Source organism: Polypterus senegalus, chromosome 18 (genome assembly GCF_016835505.1).
Source record: "Polypterus senegalus isolate Bchr_013 chromosome 18, ASM1683550v1, whole genome shotgun sequence".
Lineage (NCBI taxonomy): Eukaryota > Metazoa > Chordata > Cladistia > Polypteriformes > Polypteridae > Polypterus > Polypterus senegalus.
The window spans coordinates 756050-772901 of NC_053171.1; the positions used below are offsets into that span (position 1 = coordinate 756050).

At 44.8% G+C, this 16852-nt stretch overlaps 1 protein-coding gene across 1 annotated transcript in view; it reads left to right on the forward strand.

The window, feature by feature from the left end:
- The window catches only part of LOC120519045 (Fc receptor-like protein 2), a 91089-nt gene that overhangs the window by 56269 nt on the left and 17968 nt on the right, over nt 1–16852 (forward strand). Inside the window, exons 4-5 of the mRNA XM_039742122.1 lie at nt 10707–10991; nt 15358–15639. Of these exons, the coding sequence (XP_039598056.1) occupies nt 10707–10991; nt 15358–15639 (567 nt within the window). The remainder of the gene's footprint in view (nt 1–10706; nt 10992–15357; nt 15640–16852) is intronic.

A 16852-nucleotide genomic window follows, 5' to 3' on the forward strand; every position in this document is an offset into this window, starting at 1 on the left:
CAACCTGCAATGTTCTGTTATCAGGACAGCACTTGGTTTGTAAACTCAAATTAAAAGAAGTGGATTTCCAAGAAATTGTATCTAAATTGTTTCTTTTGAATTCTTTATCTTTCCTGCTTTTGATATCTTGAGTTATTGTTGTTGTTGTTGAGCTTTGGATCTTAATGTGCTACATGAGAATCTGCGACATCACACTAATATAAGATTTGCTTAAGAGCCGAGTCTTTAACATTCCAGACCTGTTTTTATCTAAAATTGTTAGCCTAGTAGTAGTTTTATTAATCTTCCATTAGTAATTTTGAAGCTCTTTCCATTTCTGCTACTTAACTAACAACTTGAACAAATGTGTTTATCTCATAGAGGATATTCTGTAATCCACTGCGGCTCACCCTGCGTCACTTCACTGTGTTAATTGTTCTAATTTTCTGTCTAACTTGAGCTCTTAAACTGATGAACAAGGAAGGTGCTTTTTGAAAATTCAAGCTGACACGATTAGTTCAGCAAGAAATCAATGAAAGTTAATACACAGACACAGCTGCCTACTTGGACTGAGTTTAGTGAGTTACTGGGAGTTCACTGGAAGGACTGAGTTTAGTTTTTTTGTTTCATGTAAAAGTCAAGAAAAGTAAATTAGTGACGTGTCTGAAACACGGGGCTGGACACTCACTTTAGTGTATGTCTTACACAATATATTACAAACTTTATATATATGTGTGTGTGTGTGTGCAGTATGTTTATTTATATATCAGAAGCAATCACAGTAATAGATATTTGAACTGTATATATTTTACTTTATCTTGAAAGATATACCAATAAAAAAAAGCAAAAGTAAATGCATGTGATTATGTGTGAGATTCATTAAAGCAAACAGAGGAGATACATACTGTAAAAGGCACTATATAGCGCCTGACCCGGCACAGACCACGCAGAGGCACGTGTACAAAAACACACAGGCTTTATTTTTTCTTCAGCTGTGTGACACGTCTTCCCCGTGCCACACAGCCCAAACACACTCCCAAAGCACAAAACAAACCACAATTCTCCACCTCGCTCCACCACTCCTCCCAGACAAGCTTCGTCTCCTTCCTCCCAACTCTGGCTCAGGAGTGCGCTTGGCGCTGCGGTGCTGTGTGCGCTCCTGCGCTGAGCTATACGTGCCCCCAGGTGTTGTGCCGGGCGCCTCCACTCTTCTCTCTTGCCTCGTCCTTCTTCCACACACAATTTTTATGCAGGTCCCATTCCTCCTCTAGGCCCCAGCGTCCGCTGTCCTCCTGGCAGCTCTCTGGGCGCCGTCCTAATTCTTCCCCCAGCACTTCCTGGTGTGGCGGAAGTGCTGGGGTAACAGGTCCCAAGGCATTGGGGCGCCTCCTGGCGGTGACCACGGGCCCCTACAGGGTGGAGCTTCCATGCCCTGTACCCCTGGCCCCCAAAGCAACCAGGAAGGCGACCCCCACATGATCCAGGGTGGGCGCAGACCCACATCCGGTCCCTCATGGCGTCCCGGCCGGGTCATGGCCCCTGGCATCCCTGACACTGCTCCACAGCCAGCGAAGACCACTCGGGGGAAAGAGCGACCCGTCCCCGCGTCCTACTCCAGGATACCCGGGGTCCGGCCCCGCTCTCCAAGCAGGGACGGGGCGGGGACACGGTCTGAGCACCACCACTTGGTGCTCCCCTGCGCCTCGCACAGGTTGCGCTCCCGCCTCTTACCGGCACCCCGGGGCCTCCTCATTCGGCACCCCCTCCAAGGCCTCTGCGCCCTTTTGGTCGGAGTCACTCGCTCCCTTGCAGCCTCCTCCAGCCGTGGTGGCACCCGCGCACCAGCAGAGAGATCCTTCACGAAGACGGTCCGACATCAGAGGGCAGGTCCCCAACGAAGGGGGTCCTACTGCTCGCCCGGGGTCCGTCCCTACAAAAGAGAACACGGGGCACCCCCTCCAATCGGCACCCCGGCACTTGCCTGTTCGGCACCCTCTCCGCACTTCCGTGTCCCTCTTAACGATGGAATCGCCGGCACCGCCTGCGCTATCTCCGCCGGCCTCAGGGATTCACACTGCCCCCGCAGAGGGCGGCCAGCACCCAGATGTGTGCACTCAGCACCGCGTCCTAACCTATCGGAGGAATCGGCACCCAGCCTGCCATTCCTCCTGTGATTCTGGGATGCCCCGACGGTTTGAGACTCTTTACTGCAAAGAAAGAGCCTCTTTCCCGTCTGCGTCCCTACAGTGCGGCACAAGACCACGGCCGACTCGGGGTGAAGGGCGCTAGGACCCGGGGCACTCAGCAGCCCGTGTTCAGGCAGCGTCCTCACGGACTCCCCCCTCGCCGCACGCGCAGCCCGTTGCGCCGCACTTCCTGTCGGAGGGCTGCTTACTTAAAGCTGATCCTTAACATCACAGCCATGTTCAGCAGACCCTCCTGCATGCTGTACGGAGTCGGTTGTACTCACCGTCTCCACAGTACCTCCCCGGCTGGAGATTCCAGTGTCGTGCCGTCCCGTTGTCGCTAACGTCTTTAGCGCCGCGAGCGCCTTCCTCTCCAGTACCAGCACATCAGCCTGGAGGGCACGTAGCATCTGTAATAAATGCTCCGCGGGCTGAAGGCATGCCTCCAGCTCCACCAGAGCAGCCGGCAAAGACAGGAAGTTAACCGACGGAGCCTACCTGTCTGTCAGCCTCCGGCGCCGGCCACTTCCTGTGGGCCTTCTCCTCCGGCCCAATCGGGTCTCCCCTGCCCGTGATGGACATTCCTTGGTCCCGCCTCTCTGCAGTCATCAGCGGGCACACAAGACACACACCAATCGCGTGCCTATCAGGGAAGGGACACGGTGCGCTCGTTGGAGACCGCTGCACTCCTGGTAGGCACGCCGCCCACCCGCATCAGGGAAATATGGCCTTCCTGCGAACCCTTTAGTGGTCCGTAGGATTCCTTTAACCCGCGGGGCTGTGTGCATGCAGCACCCACGGTACGTGGGTGGGGTCCCCTGCTGCACCAGGCCGTCCACAGCAAAATTTTCTAATTGAGGTCCCCACCTTGAAACAGGCAGAGCATCCTGCCGGCTACGCCAGATGTGAACCCGGCCCGGACACAGACAGGTGGACATGTTGTTCATCAAACCACCACACGTTTATTTACACAAATATATACAAGTATGGTCACTCAGACCCAGTCCAAAATAGTGCACAAACACAGTCCTGGCCACAAATGCCTTCTTCTCGGTCCACCTCCACTCTCCTCTCTTGCCTCGTCCTTCTTCCACCCAACTCTAGCCTCGAATGAAGGGAGACGGCCCCTTTTATACAGGACCCGGATGAGCCCATTGATGATGCATTCCTCCTCTAGCCACGCCCAGCGTCGAAAGTGCCGGCTGTCCTCCTGGCAGCTCTCTGGGTGCCGCCCTAATTCTTCCCCAAGGTCCCCAGGCATTGGGGCCCTCCTGCGGTGATGGCTCCTATTCCATCCTCTAGCAACCAGGAAGGCGACCCCACATGATCCCCAGACCCACATCCGTGATCCCGGCCGGGTCATGGCCCCTGGCATCCCTGACAACACAAAGTTAAAGTTTATGGCCACACTGGCACAGTTAACATCTTTAAAATCTTACATTAATATGACAGCAGCAACAATCAAGATGAAGTAACAGAATGATGCTGAAACAAAATGTTGTTAATTGTTAGATGTATTGTTGGTTATTATTGTTATTATTGGTTGGAGCAGAATGTTGTCACCCCAGAGAGCACTGCTGTGTCACCTCTCTTGGCCTGTCACCAGCTCTGTGGAGTTTGTGGTCACATGACGATTTCCCAGGTCACCTGATTCTTTTCCTCCATCACAGAGATGTGTTTTAACTCAGTTGATGAACTAAACTGGTCCATTACTGGGAAGGTTAGTTGCTTAATGTGTTGTGTGTATCAAGCAGAACAAGTACAAGTAGAACTGAACAAGTGTGAGTTTTGTGATGGCTTGTTGTCACACCATGGCATCATTCTTTCCATGACTCCTGTGCAGTTGAGCGCCACCTTCCCAATATATTATAATGGACTAAAGGGACTCCAGCAATTGCTGAATATAAAGAAAAAGTATGAAAGAAAGAAAATGAAGAGTTTACTTTGTTTGCACTTCAGTCTGTCCTAGCGGTCAACGCTCTGCCCAAAGTAACGTAGTGTCTAGAGGCTCAGAAATAACAGATGGCCTGATGGCTGAATGGACGAGTTCATCAAGTGTAAAATGAGGAGCAGGTCACCTTACTGAATCCAAACTCTGTGTTTTAACATTTAGGGGAACCTCCTGATGAGCTGCTCACCTTTGTAGGCTGCATACATCTTTATGATAAGAACAAATATAAAAAATGTCTGTAAACTAAATAACAAATGCACAGCAATGGCCAACCAGCTATGGACCCCCAAGTCAGTCTCCTCCTCTCCACTGTCAGTGATTAACAGGGCGTTAGATTGTCTTGCCTGTTTATATATTTAAATGACATTCATTGTTTAGTTTAGTTTGTGTGTTTCTGTATGTTGACATTGTCACAAAAGCCACAAAGAGCCATAGTAAGGTTTGGGGCAGCCACCCGTATATTTGGTTTCCTGGCTGCAAATTGTAGTTTAAATGATAGCCCTGCTGCGCACAAAACAGAATTGAGGGAACAGGGAAAAGGTGGAGGCTTTTAAAGGGGAAGACAGGAAGTAAGATCAAAGGGGTCAGGCTCATGAAGGCCTTCAGCCATAGGTTCGAGCCGGACATGACATCACAGGGGCCGGAGCAGGCAAGGTCTTCTTCCATAGGCTCGGTCCCAGAAATGACGTCAAGAGGGCCAGGAGGAATCTCCCGTGAATGGTCTGCAGGAAAGGGAGAAAAAGAGTCAGTGCACTCTGTCACGTCCTGGTCTGACACAAAACTGCCCTTCCTCAAGCCCTTTAGCTGCCTCGTGTGTGATATCGTTTATTACAGTTTATTATGATATGAGCCTGCATTTAATGAAATTATTTAATGAAAAAAAAAATTAATTCATTTGAAATGCACTTATTATGGTGATTATAGCACTTGTAGTACAATAAAAATTATTATTGAAACAAGAGGCTCAAAATGGCTGGCATGAAAATTGTAAAATATGACATGCTAAATTTTCAGAGGCTTTACTTCTAACTGTTATTATGTAAGATTGTATATTTTCCTTTATTAGTAAAAAGATATTAGTTTATAAAAAAATAGTGAAATATTGAACTATGTAATCATTTGTTCAGATTTGCCTGTTGTGCTGTTTTATTTTTAATAAATAGAAACTCATTTTTCAAATATATCTTCTGTTTACAGATTATGATAATGAAACATGCCATAAGAATATTTGGAATAAGGTCAACATAAAGTCAAATTTAAGAATTTAGTAAGATTATTTATTAACTAGCAAACTCACGGCGCACCATACGCCGCATAATCAGGCCGGTTTTTTAATGATTTTTAAGCACATTTACAGCACATTTGAATAATTGGTAATGTAATAAATCAGCAAGAAAAGCAACATTGTAACAATGCACGGAACGAACCAACACACAATCGTCCGTGACTGAAAACTGGTGGACCGCCATCGCGCCTTCTCCTGCGAGACAGAGGGATGGGGGTGCACGGCACTCAGTCGCGGAGTGTGGAACGGGAGGAGAGGAGAAGGATGTCCATTCCGCTCCCTCCGTCATGCTAGTCTGCTGATTTCTCGTTCAGTATGCACTGCCCATTCATGTGCCCACCTCCAACTCGTCACTTGAGTTGTTGTCGTCTTTACACAGTCCAGAAGCACCTGTGACTCACGTAGACGTTTCATTGCTCTGTGCGGTTTTGGCTGCTTTTCTATATATAATACACCAAGACACCCGACCACAGTGGGAGGGGGGTGTGTACAAAGAGTAGGGATGAAAACAGTGGGAGCTTATGAGTCGCACTTAGTGGGAATTCCATGGTTAGCAGCCCGAATGGAGTTCAACGGCTTACCCACGCCTAGACACACGCTCAATCTCATGCATAATTATTTATTGAATGCTAAACACTTCTGGAAAGACACGGTTGTCTAAAACGGATTGGTGTGAGAATACAACAGTAAGTGAATGAAAAGATGGAACTCTGGAGAGAGCAAAATACAACACAATAGTGAACCCACGGCATAACAAACGCCACATAATTATTTATTGATGGTTGAACACTTCTGGAAAGACACAGTTGTCTAAAAAGGGAGGGTTTGAGGATACAACAGAAAGTGAATGAAAAGATGGAACTCTGGAGAGAGCAACATATAATTGTCCGCGAGTGAAGAAGACGCATGTTTGTCGCGGATGCGAATTGCTGTATGTAGCGTGTAAAACAGTTTGCTACGGTGCATGAGGTCGTGCATCGTAACCGAAAAGTCAGTTTTTAAAGACTGCTTACTTCATTGTGTTTTAACCTCAGTTGTAAAGGATTGTTTTAAGGATTCCATGGGATACCCCTTGCAAATCCAATGGTCTTGGAGTTGGTGGGCATGGCTCCTCCCTGCGTGTGCCATAGGTGTCTTACTTGTCGGCAGCTTAGTGAATCCACGTCCCTTCCGGCGTGCTTTCCATGGGTGTCTTGCCTTTCCATGGGTGTCTTGCCTTAGTGAATTATATATATAGATTTTTTCAGGATTTGATACATTTATGTCCTTGCAGTCAGGCCAGTCTAAAACGTGAAAATTTGCTGCAATCATAAATCTGACAAAAGAGTTGGCAGTTTGTGAAGAAAACAGTGGCAGCGAGAGTTGTTCCTGCATTTGCTAAACTTTGATCTGATAAGACATAAATATCTCTTTCACATGAGGCTGGTTTTACTTCTGAAGGACAGTTTTTTATAAACTGCTGTGGCAGGAACATCTTCTTCTGTCACTTCTGTGGTCAGACATTCAGCAAGTGAGCAGCACATCAAAAGCAACTTTAATGTAAAACTGATAATCCATCAGAACAGGCCAACTGACCTTCATCAAAAGTGGCTCTCCTAATTTACTGGCTCAGCAGTGCAGACTTCTGAACTTTGTAGATTTTCTCCAACCATAACGTGATGCAGCAGACAGAATGTTAGACCAGCTGTCTCAGTCCACAGTAGAGTCACAGATTCTGTGTCGGCCTTAACTGATGCCAGGCAATCATGTTGCTGTTGAGTGAATCAGTGCTGGGCTCATTTCTTCTAAAAGTGTCTCTGTTGGCCCATGAAGATGAGAAGCGCAGTGTCACTTATCCACACTTAAATATGTGAGTTATTCTTGAATTGAATTGTAGATAAGTGTGAAAGGCAGTTTAGGAGGAATCTGAAAATACAGAAAAATCTGCATTTGTATTGAAGAACAGAGAAATCTCTTCAGTGTATTGTATTGTTTAGTGTATTGTATTGTTCAGTGTATTGTATTGTTCTGTGTATTTTATTGTTCTGTGAATTGTATTGCATGTACTCCTTTTTTGACACACACTGCATGCCCAATCTACCCTTAATGGGGTCTCTCTTTAAACTGTCAAAAGGCAGGCCCTGTTAAAGCCCATTGCGGCACTCCTTGTGTGATTTTGGGATATGCAAAAATGAATTGAAATTGGAAAATTATTGTAATGCCAGCCATTGAAACAACGTGAAATTGTTGACTGGGAACAGAACAACAGATTAGGACTAACAATGTAAAAGTATATGAAATACACTGCTGAGTGGGGGTCTGCTGCACCGCTGAGGCTTTATCAAACGTGAGAAGACACACCTGCTGTATCTTAACCTCCTGTGGTTTCTCAGTTTTTTGAACTAAATTCTTTTAGTGGTTTCATTCTTCAAATTGTTGAACTCCACCTGATGTGATACTTGGAGAACAAAGGCTTTTCTCTTTATGGTCTCACACTCGTCTTTTAGAATTTATTTTTATTTTTTCAGGCCTTCCAGTGTTGATGTCCTTAGCCCAGCATGAAGGTACGTGAGAGGAGATTTCTAGTCTATAATCACACTGACCCTCTTGATGTGGTTGTCACACTCATCATTCTTCAATATTCCCCTCAGATTGGTGTCTTTGTCCTTGACTGACAATTTAATTTGCTCTTTCATCAGGATCAGAGACTTCATTGCGTTGTCTTTATGGCTCCTTTCACACACAGAACTGTAGAGACTCTTCACTTAACCATCCTAGGAACTGAATGAGATTTGTTTGTTTGCCATATCTGGTTATCTCCTGGAGTTGGTGCCATTCACTCTAAGAACCTTATGTCAGTTGGCGCAGGTCCTAAAGTTGTACAGATGACCTGCAAGCACTGATCTGTTATTGTTTATATCAGTCTTAAAATGATTTATCCAACTTTTACTTTCTCTGATATGCAAATCTTTAACATAATCTACTTTATTAGAGCGGAGGTTGTGGGTTTCTTCTATTTACTAAAAGTGAACCTCTGTTGTCATCAGACTCTCCTGTTCATGTCATGGATCTGTAGAATGGAATTAATAACAAATTACTGATTGTTTAAGTTAAAGAATGGTGTTCTGTCATGGAGTGGGGAAGCACAACCACCCAGACATTTGCACTGTGGTAACTGGCCGGTGCCAACCTGTGACGTCTGGAGACAGAAGCCCTCAGAAGAGCCTCCTTTAGAATTTGAGAAATAAGAGAAATTCCTGCACTTCTGTGGGTGGCAGCAGCTTTCTATTGACATCAGCTGAGCCGTCACTCAGTGCCCACCCTGCCCAGCGCCAAGGTGCTGCTGCACTCTGCCTGCCCACAAGTGCTACCAAGTCAATACTGATAGAGTCGTTTTCACTCCAAAGCCTTGATATCACCTTCTGATGATACTGTTAAATTTTAATTATTTTTTTAAGATCAAATTCACAATCTACTGTTTTGGTGCCGTTTGGCTTGATTTGTGTTTGTTTTCTTACACACGTACAGTACGTTATCACACGGTGAGAGGTCACATGTATGTTACTAATCTGCAAAATCAATTAAAGATCTTTCCATTACCATTTCAAAATATGTTTAACATTTCTCATGTCTCCCGTATCCAGTTACAAAGTTCTGCTATGAGAAACCTGAACTTTAATCTCTTACTAAATTCATTAAAGCTGACCTGTTCTTGTGCTGATCATCAAAGAATCTTCAGTAGTGTGAAGAAAACAAATAGAGAAAGTCAGACCAAGAGTCCCACTGATAATGCTGAGTGACATCAGGGTCGCAAAATGACAATGACAGCGACTGAGGGTTGTTGTTAATTTGAAATGAAGCAAAGACAAGAATTGTTATTAAAATAGTTAGGTGACAGCAATGACTCCCTCATTCAAAATGGCTGGAAAACTCAAATTTTCAAATGATTTAAATACTAAATGGTTGTAATGCGTATTTAATAACTTACTTTTCTCTGTGTATATTGTTGTTTATTCTGATTTTGTATTCAATTTTATTCTGATGTGTTCAGTGTTGTATTCAGCTCTGTAAGTAATTAAATGTAGTTAGACATTTTATGATGGGGTGACTCTGGCTGGGAAGGAGATACCATCAGTACGGCATAGAGCAGGACTGAGTGCTGCAGATCACCTTCAGTAGGGCAGAGCTGGTCAGACAATAGAGAGGGTCCTGCACATCATAGGTGGGCACCACTAGGGGGCAGCATGACTTGAATGTGTCTGACATTTCCCAGAAGAGCAGCAGGCAGAGGTCTCAGTATGAGGATAAAAGTGTGGGAGGCTGTGGCCTCGGTGACGTCATGAAACGCTACCACAGGACACAAGAGGGAGGTGGGCTAGCAGGATATGGAGAGACCTGGTCTTCTAATCAAACCAGGGAGGAGACGTCAGGTGGTAACAACAACTACACAATACCAGAGGAGAACATACAACAATAGGTCATGCTGTCAGTCTTGTAGAGTAGCCATTGACAGAGTAGAAGCTCTGGAAGCTTCATCCTTTAATGGCAAATGAAGACTGAGGTGTGTGGGACACCAGGAGACATTATATGAAGTTCAGGTTTGGTGTCTGTGAAGCAAATGAAAGTCTAAGTGTTATCCTTAGTTATGGCCCAAGTGCCTCAGTAGCTACTTGAAAGTAAAGTGAAGAGGATAGTGAGAGGAGTACTGAAGTCACCAAAGAAGAAGGAGACGTCAGCGTCTATGGAGAATAAGAGGGAAATGAGAGAAGATGATGGGAGCATTTTCTTATTTTAGTCACAGGGTTAATATTGGAATATGTAGATCTGGAAAGGCACCAGTTTGTTCGATTGCCTTTATAAATTTGATCTTTTTGTGTTCTTCATATGAACATCCCTCCCTTGATATATTAATAAATAATTAATAAAAGTGCAGCTCTGATTAACGTTTTCCCTCCTTGAAGTTGATCTGGCTGTGGACGGCTGTCACAAGAGCCCACTCTGCTGTCCCAGTACTTCATAATCAGGTCTCTATTAAGCATTTCTCTAAAGTGTTTGTATAAATCACTTTGTCTTTTAGTTTCTTGTTCTTTCCTATTTTTGTCCTACAAATGTTAGCAGTGATGTGATTGGACTCCTTCACTGAACTCCACAGTACGTTTATTCAAATGGTAAATGCTTTCTAAAGTTCTTAATGACAGCACTCACAGTGAAAGGGGCTCAATGATGGAGTGATGGATTGTTCAGTTATCTCTGTCAGTGAAATAGTCGTCTGTGTTTCTGTCTCCTCCAATCCAGTTTGTCATTCGGATCTTTTCATTCCTCACAGGAAACAGAAATGTGACATTGACACTGAGGACTGAGGGGACACCTGTGTACATCGGAGACAAAGTGACAATGGAGTGCAGTGTTGAGGGCAGCGTCACTGACTGGACGTATCGCTTTTACAAAGTTGTTAATGAACATTATGATCAAATTAAAGCGGCCACTGAACGCACTTACACCATCGAGTCTGTGATTCAGTCTGACAGTGGAGGATACGGATGTGACTTCTACAGTGCTGATTACCGTCAAGCTTTAGGACCCAGCAATCGTGTTACACTGACTGTTCATGGTGAGTGTGTGACTAAGGTGGGTCAGCAGGGCACAGGGGTCTATGTCAGTAGAGCACACAGAGGGGCTTTCTCTCCACTTGGCCACTCTGTGCCTTTAGATGAGAGGAGTTTGCTGTGCTGAAAGTTTGAATGCTTTTATGAATTCATTCAATTTTTAAGAATAGATATCCTCAATACAACTCCTGAAATGGCTCTTCTCTTGTTTCTTATTTTTTTCTGTTAGCTCATTCAGTTAAAGTAAAACTAGAGACCCTGATATGTCATGTGACACCAGTAGGGGGAGTACCAGCCACCCAACCTGACTCAGACAGACGTAAGAGGCACACTTATAAAAGCTCACGTGATTTTTAATGTTCTTTTCTCTCTTGTGGGCAACGCCTTCCCGATTCCCACAAGTTAAACAGCCCAAAAGCCCAATCACCACACAATACAATAGTTTTTCTCTCTCCTTTTTTTCTTTTCCTCCTCCACTCTTCCTTGGCAATCTTTGTCTTCCTCCTCCCAACTCTGGCTCCCAAGTAGTATCTGTTGGCTCCTTATTTTAGGGACCCAGAAGTGCTCCTGGTGCTCATTGCCCAACTTCTGGCAGCACTTCCGGGAGTGGCAGATGAGCTGATCTCCAGGGCTCAGCAGCTGCTGTAGCACCACCTGCTGGCACCCACGGAGCCCGATAGGGCTGTATCAAACTGGGAGTCCTAGGCATCGCTGCAACCCGGGGGGCTGCCATCTAGCTCTCCAGGGGAGGTAACGATCTGGCTACACTTACTCCCCCGGTCCTTCTAGCGTGGGGGCGTCTCGGCTGGGCAAGAGCCCCGGCCATCTGCTACAGTCGCTACATTTATTCTTAAAGTATTGCCATCAAGAAATTCATTCTGACTTTTTGTGTAAATTTTCTTGTAGTTTTTACAGCTTTGTTCTTCTTTTTTGGAGTCACATTTGGCCAGTTGTGGCATTTAAATCCTGACCTTGCACTTCTGTGAATTTTGTACAAAACATAAACATCCTGCAGTTAAACAATCAGAAAGCTTTCATTTTACTTAACATATTTGCTGTCTAACAATGTCTTTCATGTCCAGTTAGTTTCTGGTAAAGTCACTAAAGTGCTGGTGACACTGTCACTGCAGAGATGAAGTGTTTGAGCAGCAGAGAGACCACAGCAGCCATGGAGGTAACAGACTTGAGCAGCTGAACCTCATGTTATATTAAATCCACAGATAGGACTGCAAACAATGATGTCTCCTCTAATTCACTGTCCACTCTGAGGTCACTTCTGTAGAATATTGATGAAGTGACTCCTGCTCTATTAGGTATGGAAACACATTGACCCAAACACAGTGAAAGTCAATTAAGCTCCATAATTTTCGCTTTTACTTTTAATTTTCGGCTCCACCATGCAGGGCTCTCCCAAGGTGCATTTGGACTTAGCCCACTTCTTCTTGGCTCAGTTCAATCTGTGTAATTATCTGTCATCTTGTGCCACTTTTGTGACAAGCAGTGGCACGTCTGGGCATTTCTCTCAGTATCTCAATGAGCTGAACTGCGCCACTTGTAGCAGAAACATCAGGATGCAAATCCTGATCCCAGTTGTCACTCATCAGTCCAGAGTGATGTCTCTGTTTTTATGTCCTGGTTAACAGCTCCTCAGAATGTGAGCATTAGAGAAACAAAAAGTTTCATTTTAATGGTGATAAAATATTTTGAACGAAACTGTCGTGAAAATGGCACATCAGCATCAAGAAAGGAGACTCTCTGCCACAGCAGGCTGGCCATTTTCTTTTCTGTCGTCTTTCTTAAATGTTTAGCTGCGTCCAGGTGACTTAGTTTGGTGTGAAGCTCCTGACCATTCAATGAATTCCGATGTTGTATTTTAAGTGTCAACTTCAGATGCATATGTTCATGTGTGATTTCTGTGATTTCAACCGTGATGTGACTGTTGATGCCAGATGAGCTGGTTTGTGTAATTGTGTGCATGCTGATCTCCTGGGATTTTCACACATAAGAGTCTCTAGAGTTTATTTAGAATGGTGTGAAAATACAAAAATCACCCAATGAGCGTCAGCTCTGTGGACAGAAACATCTCGTTGGTGAGGGAGATCAGAGGCGAACAGCCAGACTGGTTTGAGCTGGCAGAACAGCTGTGGTAGCTGAGATAACCAACCTGTACAACAGTGGAGAAGAAGAGGATCACATGACATATTAAACCTTCAGGTGGAGGGGCTACAACAGCAGAAGACCACCTTGGGTTCTAATTCTGTCAAGCCATAACACACAGCTGAGGGGAAAGTGGTCACTGGCCGACCTGAACTGGACAGTTGAAGACTGGAAAAACGTAGTCTGGGCTGATGAATCTCAGTTTCTAGTGAAGCACACCGATGGTCTGGTCTGAATTTGACACCAACAACATGAATCCAAACACCCAGCCTGTCTTGTGTCAACAGTCTAAGCTACTGGTGGTACTGTACAGGTGTGTATTTTTTTTTTCTTGGCACATTTTCAGCTTGTTAATACCAATTAATCACTGCTTGTACATCCTTGAAGGCCACAATTAACCCATCTTCTAATTGCTACTCCCACCCTGATAATGCGTCACGTCACAAAGCAAAAGTGATCTCAAACTGCATTCATGAACGTGACAATGAGATGAGTGTTCTTCAGTGGACTTCCCAGTCACCAAATCTTAATCCAGTAGCACACCTTTGTGATGAGGTGGAACAGGAGATTCACAGCCTGAATGTGCAGCTGACAAATCTGCAGAAACTGCCTGATGCACTCAGGTCAACGTGGACCAGAATCTCAAGGGACTGTTAATGACATCTTGTGGAGTCCAAACTGAGGCTGTTCTGAGAGTCAAAGGAGGCCCAGCTGAGAGTTAGGAGAGTGGAGTTTATTCAGGGAGTGTGTGTGTTGTGGTGATTAAGTGAATTTTAAACTCATCACTGTGTGTGTATTCCTAATAATATCAGGTTTATATTTATTTTATTCTGTTCTTTGACTGTTTTAACTTCCTGCTGCTCAAATCACCCTGACATTGAATTTCTGAGCAGTAAAACACACGAGAGCAGTTTATGTCAAGTCTGTCTATGGTGTGTGGAGGATGGCCGGCCGTTTATCCCGGACAATACCACCAAGCCGCCAGGTGGAGCCCTCCTTGCAGCATGGAGGTCCCCAGAAGACCAGCAGGGCATCATGGACAATGGAGCTTTTATGCACCGCCCTGCTGGATGCCATGGGGGTCACAAGAGGGAGCTGCGGGGAGGACCGAAGATTTCTTTGTGCCCTATGACCCAGAAGTTCATCATAGGAAGAGCGACGGGCTTCCGGGTTGAAGAAAAGAACTTTTACCTGACCCGGAAGTGATTGAGAATCACATGGACTGGGGATTGGGAACACTCCTGGGTCAGGAGATATAAAAGGACTGTGGGAGCTCCCAGATGGCGAACTGAGCTGGGTGGAAGGGTGGCAATGCGTCTGGGAGCTGGAGGATTGTATTGGTGATTTTTCGTTAGTTATTGTGATTTAATGAGTATAGTGGAGGAGAGGGTGTTTTGTACACTGTGGAGAATTAATAAAGTCAACTATTGGACTTTTACCTGGTGTTTGGAGTCATGGACAGGGGTTCAAGGGAGCGAGAGCGTCCCCTATCTACCACAGGTTATATGCATTTCTTAGAAGAGCAGGCCACTTTCTCTTGTCATCAACTGTTAATTTCAAAGTCAAAATAAAGCATTTACAGTACATTTATAAAGAAAGCCAAGTGTACAAGAACACACTCATCAATTCACAACTTTCCTCTTTTCCAACTTGGAGCTGAAAGGAATGAAAACTTGTGGTGGTGCCAGTTGGACAAGACAGAAATCAGCCATTGGTGTGACGTGAGAACCTCAGAGAAACACTGAGAGTAACAGACTGAGCAGAAGACACGAATGACGTTCACACAAATGAGATGAACACGTAAACTCAATGCAGAAGGCACGACAGTTAGGAGCTGAGCCAGAAACCAAACCTGTAAGGCAATATCTGCACAACAAGGTGTCATTTTTACTTGGTGGAGTTCAAAATAAACTGAACTAAATATGTTTAACTTTGTAAGAGTGCGCTGAACACAGGAGAACAAGAGCATCTGACACATGAAAGTCACCGACTTCAATTCATAATAAAATCTTTGTTATAATTTGCAAGTTTTTAAATTGTATTTTTCATTCACAAAGCATAGTGTTCTGTTGAGCTCAAACACGTACAGCTGCTGATTTTGTCAGACAGTAAGAGCCCAGACTTTTGATTTTCTTAGGTATAAACCTGCAGTTTTTATGACTGTTTATTCAATCATCCTGTTTATTGTTTTTCTTCTCTTTTTTTTCTTCACAGAACTCCTCAGTAAGCCCACCCTGATAGTCCACCCCAGTACCACATTGCGGGAAGGTGACGCTGTGACCCTGAGGTGTCAGTCTGAGAGTCAAGTGCAGCAGACACAACTGTGGTACAAATTCTACAGAGACGAGGAATCTGTGAGTCAAAGAGCTTCAGAGTCGGAGTTCAGAATTCCATCAGCTCGACCAGAGACGTCCGGCAGTTACTGGTGTGAAGTGGAGGCAGAAGGGAAGAAGATTGGGAAGAAAACAAGTGAGCGAGTGCAGGTGACCGTGAAGGGTGAGTGCAGGCGTCTCCTAACATGTGATGTGTCCGACATCTCAGAGGTGCTAATAGTCTAATTAAACAAGTGGCACACAACAAAATAGTGAAACGAGTTGAAGTGATCCTTCAGAGGGAAATATTTAGATGAAAACAGAGTGTCAGATAATCCATGGAGGATAGGATGAGAAGCACAGACTTCTGGGAATAGAGCTGCTGATCCTCTGCATCGAGAGGAGCCAATTGAGGAGGTTTATTAATCTGATACGTACGCCTTCAAGGGGAGGTTTAATGGGCAAGACCAGCTGGACAGAGACCACAGGATGACTCAGGGTTCTAATTGTTATATCATCAGGAAGGGCTGTGGACGCCTTGTTATCACACATAAACGTTTCCACAAGAAAGATATTCACCATAAGCCTTTATTGAATTACTGCGCCATATCGAGAAGCATTCAGCAACACATAAACATCATAGCGGGTTACAAAATGCTGTTCAAGTTCACGGTATGGAGGGCAAACATGAAGATGGCGAGCAACTAACTGTCCAGCTCTCCTGTTGTACTTGACAACTAGGACAACTGAGCTTTGCGTAAAAGTGACATGTGAACATGAAGATAACTGGATGAAGACCTCTGTCTTTGCTGGCCACTACAGTATTGTTACTTCACTAAGTTAATAAACATACTGTTATATGAAAATACAACCCTTAACAAAGTGCCACCTGAGGCGATGGCCTCGTTACCCACATGTTGGTGTTGCTGTGACAAATAAACATCAGTTTGTTCAAATCCAGCAGCTCCAGGCTCATCTCTTCTGATCGAGACAGCAGCATCTTCTACATCTTGTGAAACAACTTACTGTTTAGACAAATCAGCAGAATATCAAGTTTAAAACACATTTTAATGAACATCCATTTGAGTTGCAATTTAAAAACTCCAGGGTACTGGTCAACTGTAAAGAAGCCTCCCTGTCTTTTGAAGGGTGAAATTGATGATTCCTGCAATAAATCTGAAAGACCTGACTAAAGGACTGGTGGCACAATGGCTGGTGCTTCTTCTCCAGAACTCGAGGGGCTCAGATGTCACTCCTGATCGGTTCACAGTTTTCATCATTAAAGTCATTTTTTGTTCATAGTTTTGCCCTAATCCTCTGATTCTTAACAGTGAGTGTGTGACTACGGGAAGGTCAGGAGTCGTCACAGTAATCCTCACACTTTCTAGAGATTTGGT